The 9,004-nt window shown below is 33.7% G+C and overlaps 1 protein-coding gene across 1 annotated transcript; it reads right to left on the reverse strand.

Annotated features, from left to right (window-relative positions):
• Positions 1-2,763: 2,763 nt before the first annotated feature.
• Positions 2,764-4,464, reverse strand: LOC140812825 (transcription repressor MYB6-like). Its single transcript, XM_073171192.1, has 2 exons — positions 4,165-4,464; positions 2,764-3,577 (listed from the first exon to the last, which is right to left on the reverse strand). The coding sequence occupies exons 1-2, from the start codon at positions 4,431-4,433 to the stop codon at positions 2,917-2,919; spliced, it is 930 nt and encodes a 309-aa protein (XP_073027293.1). The 5' UTR covers positions 4,434-4,464; the 3' UTR covers positions 2,764-2,916.
• Between the last annotated feature and the right edge of the window lie 4,540 nt (positions 4,465-9,004).

Raw genomic sequence — 9,004 nt, forward strand, 5'->3', positions numbered from 1 at the left:
TAAATTGAAATCAATGGAACGAATAAAATATTTTAACATGACCAATCTAAATGAAATAAATGTACTGAATGAAATAGGACATAATAAAATATCAGGGTCATATAGAGTTCAATAAATGAAAATAAAAATTCGAAAATTTTCAGAAATGGAAAGTTTTGAGTTAGACATATGGTTTCGAAGGGTATATCGAGAGGATTCCATAACAGTCGACGGAACCAAATTCGGAGTTTTCTACGAAAAAAAATCGAAGGACATAAGCTGGTGGGTTGACTCGCCGGGTTGACTCGCAGGAGTAAGGTCGAAGCAAGGGCTTATGACGGTGACGGCGTAAGGGTCACGGAACCGGTAACGGTACAGAAAGAATCGGTTGGAAAACGACCCAATTTGACCGGAAACTCGCTCAAAATCGGTTAACTCACTTGAAATTGGGCGTTTTTTATTTGCTGATCTGAATTCCAAATTGATGGATGCAAAACATTACCCATGAATCATAGATGGTGTAGATAAAATTAATTGAAAATCAGAGTATGATTGGTAGGGTAATTGAATAAAATACAATTCGGCGTTAGGGTTTGAGCGAAAATTCGTAGATCCGAAATTCCCTTTGCATACGAACATGAAATCTGAAATTGGTTAAGGGCTTCTGTTCGTCTCTTCAAAACGATGCTAGAAATGGTCGCCGATCGAAGAACGGGTGCCGGCGGCGGTCGGAATCGGCGAAAACGCGGCTGCGCGCGCTAAAGGCCTGTTTGGCCGAAATTCCGAAAAATTTCCGGATTTTTTTTTTTCGAAATTCGATTTTTCCCACTAGGATTATGAACCTGGCGGCTCTGATACCACTTAAATGTCACGCCCCGAGACCGAGGTTTGACACCGGCGTTGTTTGACAATCACACAATCGAAACAACAAGCCTTTCGTAGCACAGTATAAACCGAAAACCAGTTTATAAATCATAATCTCAGATAAAATAACGATTGTCTTTACAACATAGAAATCCAACGAAATAGTAAATAATGCGGAAGCGTCTTACAATTTTTTTTAAATCATAAATTCGAAATAAAACCTATTACTAATCCGGCAAATCACCAACCCCAAAATTTTTCCGACTCTTCGTCCTCGACATGCTCTTCAGACTTATCTGGGAGGGGAGAGTAAGGGGGGTGAGTATTTTGGGAATACTCAGTAAATGGGGGACTTTGAACACAACATAACCAATTTAATAACATTTTCGAAACATATCATAAACGTACAGCATGCTTTTCATAATCATAACGTAAATTTCATAGCATAATAACACTGCGATTTTTCACCTTTCAACGGTTTACTGACGTCAGTCCCTAAGTTTTGATCCTCTAAGGGGGCGAGGCCATAAAACAGTTCTATCCCACTGTTAAGGGCCATATGTTGGAATTCCACCCATTTTCAGGGAATCCTCACAGTGCCAAACATATTCGTACCAACATTTCATAAAAACGTATAGGCAAAACGACGGTACTCGACCGCATTTTTAAACCAAAAACTGAAAATTTAAGTTGCATAACCGTTAATTTAAGATTTAAAACAGCCCACTTACCTTATGGATTGGTGCTAGAAACGTAGGTATTTGGCTTCGAGAATTGGGTCGCCTCTTGCTCTACACTTGACGGCACTTCGACTCGATTTCTTGGGCGAATTTGTGCAGGGTTTCGGCTAGGACAAGGTGCTGAATTTCAAAAAGCAAGGGTCTCGAATTTTGGTGTGGGGATTTGAATAGTGTGGTGTGGTATTTATAGGGGAGAAGAGGGAGCTAAATTTGGTGGTTAAATCATTACCAAAATTTGTGTCCAAATCTCAAAAATTTGCTCCAATATTCCTTGCCATTTTTCGAAAATTATGCTGCTTAATTTGTGAGATTATCTTCCAATTCCATGAGATTTAAATCTTGATTCCTTTGCCCTTAATATTTTCGAAAATATTGAGTCCAAGTGAGGGGATTTGCTTCCAATTTCATGGTATGCTTCCTAGGATCTAAGCATCTCATATTTAGGCATAAATATTGTACCAATTTCGAAATTCTCTTGCCATATCATGCCTAAATTCCTTGTATTTTTGTATGGTACTCAGTCTTGTAAATATTCTCCCCCCTAATTTCGAAATATGTATGCATGTACATAATATTATTGGCTTAAATATTTCTAACCAATATTTCCCCAAAGTCTAAATCTTATGTTTTATACAAATTAAAATCTTATGCTAAAGTTTTCCTTAAAGTTATTTAATTTACAAGGTGGAAAAATCTGGTTCTCACAAAAACTCCTAGTATCTCAACACAAATCTCAGAATTGTTCACAAACAAGTTTCTCACAGTTAAGAATTCACTCTTTTATAAGCTCGACATTACAAAGATAAAGTGAACAAACAACAACACAATTGATCCTAAAATGATCGAACATAAAATATCAATGTGTACTTTGAACAACGATTTATAAGTTTTTTTAGTGTGCTTGAGGACTTGAATATTTTCAAAATGATGCAGAGATTCAATAGTAATGGAAGTCTTCTATTTAGAATGATAGGTTCCTTAAATGCACTATATTTCTAACATTAGCCTTTTTAGAATGGACCTCATGGGTAATATCAGCCAAAGTGCATGCAGAGAAAGCCATGTTTCTTAGTCTTTTTTCAAATATAGTGTCTAAGACAATAAATGTTCTTGGACACTAGCTAAATTCGGCGACCAAATATTATTAAATGTTGTACGATTAGAGAGAAGACTGAAGTAGAATTTGTCTTCTTCTTGGAACATACTCGATTTAACTCTGAGTAGCTCAAATGGTGTACAATAATTGTTTGTCTGGTTTTGGCTTGTACAACTTGATAGGCCAGCTTGATATTGTCTTCTCACAATTTTAAGACAGATCGGCTGTATTGACTATTTACATGGGAAATGCTGGAGGAAATGTTTCACCAAGAACAGCTTCCCAGAAAAAGCCATTGGCTTCATCATCTGTAAACTTTCCCAACAAGTCATTGCTGTTTGGGCCTAGCAATTGATCATTTTTAGCTACATCTAGCAGTGAATCAATGCCGTCGAATCCGCTGGTGCTGGAAATTTGAGAGGTCGCAGTAACTAATGCCGGAAGTGAATAATCGTCGACATTCATCGTGTTATTGCTTTTGCTACATGGTATTTCTTGCATCATGCCAAAAGTGTCTTGATTCCCCTTGGAAAATGTCTGATCAAAATCTTGACCAGTTGATAAAAGGGGTATTGTATTTGGAAGTATCCCTTTAAAGAGTTCATCAAGTTGGAGGTTATTGTTAAGAACTTGGGAGTTACCCAATAAAGCTGCTCCAATATTATTCGAAAATATTGAGGTTGGATTTAGGACTTGGATCAGGTTTTTGAGGAGTTGAATCTTGGCCAAATTTTGAAGGGGATACGAATTTGAAGCAAGAAAATTGAGATCGGTAACTGGTTGGTGTGTGACTGGATCAATACCAGATTGCACAAGTTTTTTTCTGATTCGTGTATTCCAATGATTCTTGATTTCGTTATCTGTCCTCCCCGGCAGATGGGTAGCAATGGTAGACCACCTATAAAATCAATTTAATTAAATATTTTATCATTATTTCAAAAGGAACAATAAAATATCAACACACTTGCAATTGATAAATAAATGCAAAAAGGACTTTAAACTTACAATTTTAGTGAACTAAGTAGGCTCATTTGCATCATTCTATATTAAACTTTCCGAGTAGATTAAAATGCTGACTTCACTAGCATGTAATAAAATAGTGGGAAACAATAATTGTATGTATCACCAAGGTATAAATTTTAAACGACAAGCAATACTCGATCCTACAAATTGTATCAGAGCTAAGATTATGCATCCGATTTCAGTTATTTATAAATCAGTGAGCAAATGCTTGCAGGAAAATAGTTGGGATCGACGTCAATAACTAATGAAAAACGAAAAATATGCTCCATCATACGGAAGAACCTGAATCTAAAATGTATGGTTCATGAAGAGAGGGAAAAACCCCATCAGCTCAAACTTTTTGTAGGATTTGTAGACCAAGAGAAAGTTGGATGAATTTATATTCAATTTAATAAAGAAATTTCGAAGTTGAGCGTCAATAAGCCAAAATTATTGGCTAAAAAACCAAGTAAATAGACATACTTGTTGCCAAAAAGTGAATGTAGATGAATGATGATTCGTTCTTCTTCCAAGGAGAAGTTTCCTCTTTTAATATCAGGCCTGAGGTAATTAGTCCATCTCAATCTACAGCTCTTCCCGCACCTGTTGAGGCCTGCTTTCTTGGGGAGCAACTGCCAACTTCCCCGCCCATGATTCTCCATATAATCCACCAGTTTCCCGTCTTCTTCCGCCGTCCACGGCCCCTTCTTCAACCCCTTTTGTTCATTACTAATGTCTGAAGATCTCACCATTTCAAATCAATCTGTTTCAAGAAATGTGAGGGGATCGGAGATTGTGAAATTATTGCTGAGGGATATGGAAGCAGGCTAGGGGTTTATAATGATCGGAGGTTTTAAGAGGTCAATGGTTTATTTTAATTTAATCCATCCTTCAATATTATTCCATATATTTTGGAAAATACTTCAAAAATTGTTCTATAAGTTTCTTTAATTATATAGATTTATGAGATAACTAAAATCCTTTTTAGATCAACTTGTTGACGATTTTTTCTATATTTTATAAAAGTGGGTCTTATGTGAGACCATCCCACGGATATTAATCTATAAGAGGGGTCAGCCCTGCCCACATTCACAATAAAAAATAATACTCTTAGCATAAAAAATTATACTTTTTCATGGATAACCCAAATAAGAAATCCGTCCACAAATTCAACCCATGAGACCGTCTCACACAAGTTTTTGTCATTTTATAAGAGTAAGTCTTTTGTGAAACAGTCTCAAAGATCTTTATTCGTGAGACATGTCAATCCTGCCTATATTTACAATAAAAAGTAATATTTTTTCATTGATGACCCAAATAGAATATACATCTCACAAAATTTACCCATAAGACAGTCTCACCAAAGTTTTTGTGTTTTCGTATTGTAAATAAAATATTAAAAATCGATCTCACCCTTTACCGTAGAGAAATTGTACTTTTCAGAACCATCTCATACATCGTATTTTGGACTCAAAAATGAATAATTCATCTGTTTATAAATTTGTTATCAAATAAAGTTAGAACAGCCTCATGATGTGGTCACAATCACTACAAAAATATGGTAGTTGGTAGAAATATAAGTTGCTTTGCAAACTTTTATATATCACATTCAGTAATCCTAAATGTTTTCTGAAGTTTGCTCACATTTATTTACTTAATCTATATTTTGAAAAATTCACATTCAGTGTATATTTTCTCGGAAGAAAAGAAAAATTGTGATTATACGTCGGTTTAATTTTGGACCTTTAATTTCTCAAAATTTGCCATGATTTTATCGACATTTACAACAGCGGTTGCTTCCAACAGGAAGAAAAATATTGAATAGTCTTTTATAGGTAGATATTGGTTTCCCATCTTGCTTGCTTAGCTGAAATCTGTGATTTGACATTGAATACACTTGAATTAGGTATTGGCTATGTCACTCTGAAATATTTTGTGTTGATATTCCTTCGTGAATGACGTACTCGATGAATACAATTTGACGGATTAATCTAGCTAGATTGCAATTTGAGGTATAAATTATCTTCTATTTCATTTAAAAATCATGTTGTTTTATATGAGATTTTAATTATTTATGTACATGTTGCAGTCATGTGTTTATTAATATTTTAATCTATATATCTAAAGAAAATATCAAAATTGGTTCACTCTTAATCCCTTGTTTTTTTTTGTAGCAATGCTAACATTATACCGGAAATATCAGTAATGTATGGCGTATTTCAACAATGTCCGGACTCTTATCAACGCTCCAGAGAATTAAATTATTGCATTGAAATCGATTTTAATTAATTATAATTGGATGAACAAAAATAAAAAAATATAAACTAATTAATTATAATTGGATGAACAAAAATAAAAAAATATAAACTAATTAATTAGAAGATAGCTAGTTTTGACAATTTACATCTCCCATAATTTACTACGCTTTTCTCCCATTATTGAAACCGTGCAATTTCAACATGCATGTATGTTGAGATCGGAATAGAGTTTAGAGGGAGAATGATAAATTTTAAAAAACTTTTTAAACTAAATCCGAGAAACTTGTGGAGCCCCGATGCTTCAAGCATTCTGAATATTTTTACAATGGCCTATTCTTCATGTCTAACAAAGATGCAAAGTTAATAGCAAGTGTGTTTGTAGAGTACAAAGTAATCTTGAAGCTTAATTAAGATAAAAACGGCTTGATTTGATATCTTTTACAGTGAGAAAGTACGAAAACAAAGACTCCAAGAGAATAAAGAGATTGGTAATCGGAAAGACATGAAGTTAGTGAATATGAAACATATATATACTATGATAGATATGACAGTCCACATGTCAATATGTCATTTGTTAATGTTTGAAAATATGATAGGTCAAAAATTGAATTTAGACGGTTCATATGTCTGTATAAGAATAAATTGATAATAGTTGTCAAAACAATAATTACGACAATAAAATTAATTCAAAATATAAAAAGTTAGAAATAATGAGATTCAAGCTGTTTAAATGATTATAATATGCCTTAGGAAAAACTGGTGAAAGCATATGATAAAATCAATCATTCACAACTTCTGACCGGATCGGTGAGAAATATATATTAGTTTGATTAATTATTTTAGCGGCTCGGCTTTGTTCTTTCTAAATATATGCACTAATTTAAATCAACTAAACCAAGAATATTACAAAATTAAGAAAACTTAGCGTCTGATAATGACTTAGTGAAAATGTCAGTGGCTTGTTGATAAGTTGATATGTACTCCCACCAGATGTCCTTCTTCATCACATAATCTCGAAGAAAATAATGTCTTATATCAATATGTTTGGTCCGAGAATGAAGAACATGATTGTAGGTGATTGTTATGACACTAGTATTGTCAAAGAAAATTAGGGACTCAGCGGCTTGAATTCCATAATCTATTAATTGTTTCTTAATCCAGTGAAGTTGTGTACAACAACTCCCATCGGCTAGTTATTTTACTTCAGTCGTTGATGTAGCAGTTGAGGTCTATTTCTTGGTGAACCGAGAGATCAATCTATCTCCCAAAAATTGACATGATCAATTGGTTTTTTTCGGTCGATCTTGCAACCTACGTAATATGCATATGCAGTCAATAAGTTCAAACTTTAGTATTTGGGATACTAAAGACCCACATATGGAGTTCCATTGAGATATCTAAGTATGTGTTTTGCAATAGTGTAATGAGATTGCTTAGAATTAGCCTGAAAACGAGCACGTAAATAGACTACAAACATAACGTCTGGCCGGCTGACGGTCTGATATAAAAGTGAGAGAATCAAGCATCTGTACATAGTGAAGTCTACTGATATTCTCCCTTTAACTTTGTCTAGCTTGATTGATAAGCTTACTGGGGTAGAGACAACTGCATAATTCTTCATACCAAACTTTTTTAGTAGATCTTTTGTATATGTGGTCTCGCTAATGAAAATGTCACTTTCGGGTTGTTTGACTTGCAACCCGAGGAAGAATATGAGTTCTCTCATCATGCTCACTTTAAATTTTTTATACATCGTCTTTGAAAAATTTTCACAGAGTTTTGGATTAGTAAAACTAAAAATTATGTCATCCACATATATTTGAACAATTAAAGCATGGATCACCCTTAATAAATTTTAAAAGTGTTTTATCAACCGTTCCAATCAAAAAATCATGGTCAGGCAAGAATTTAGATTATGTGTCGTACCATGTACAAGGAGCTTATTTTTAATCATATAATGCTTATCAAGTTTATAAGCATAACTTGGATGCACGTGACTAAAAGAATTGTTCAATACAAACTTCTCCATTTTAGAATCTGTTAATAAATGCTGACTTAACATCTATTTGATAAAATTTAAAGTTTTTAAAGGTAGCATAGGCAAGAAATATTATAATGCCTTTAAGTCTAGCTATAAGAGCAAATGATTAATCAAATTATATTCTCTCTTTCTGTCTATATCTTTGTGCAACTAATTTTGCTTTATTTCTTACTACTGATTCTCATCCATTTTATTCCGTTAATACCCATTTATTTTCCAATGACATGAAGATTGGCTAGTCTGGGAACTCGATGTCAAACCTTGATTCTCTTGAACTGATTAAATTCTTCTTGCATAGCATCTATTCAATTTGAATGACCTAAGGATTCATCACTTTTCTTTAGGTTCAAATTGTTAAACAAATAGAGCATGTAAAAGTTCATCAATCATTTGAATTCTAGTTCCAAAAGGGTTAGTTAGCTCAAATGATGATTCTCATTCCATCGGAGACTTGGTCCAAATAGATTTGTTTACGGATGTTGAACTGTTGAATCTTCATTGGTTTCATCTTCATCCACTTCTGATATACTTCGTGTTGGTGATCAATCACTGGCTCGACTTCTTCAGTGATTTGATTTTGTTTAGTTTCTTCATTGCCTGCTAGACTTGCTTTAGGAGTGATTCCAGCTGTTTTTTTAGATCTATCTCATGACTACTGATATAATCAAGATTAATAGTATCTAATTTATTGCTTAAAGCATTTATGTTGCTACTACTGTTAGCATGATAGATTGAAGATTTATCAAAAATCACATGCACAGATTCTTCAACGATTAGAGTTCTATAATTTTAAAGTCTATAAACTTTACAAATCGAAGAATATCCTAAGAACACACTAGTGTCTGATTTATCATCAAAAGTGGTTAGATGTGTTTTACCATTGTTTTAAATAACACTTACAACCAAATATGTAGAAATATGATACTTATGGTTGTTTTCTTGTCCAGATCTCTGAGGGAGTATTTTCATTATTTTTATTAATCACTGATATATTCTGAGTATATAATGCAGTGTTGAAAATTTC

The sequence above is a fragment of the Primulina eburnea genome, chromosome 14, assembly GCF_022965805.1.
Source record: "Primulina eburnea isolate SZY01 chromosome 14, ASM2296580v1, whole genome shotgun sequence".
NCBI classification, from domain to species: Eukaryota; Viridiplantae; Streptophyta; class Magnoliopsida; order Lamiales; family Gesneriaceae; genus Primulina; species Primulina eburnea.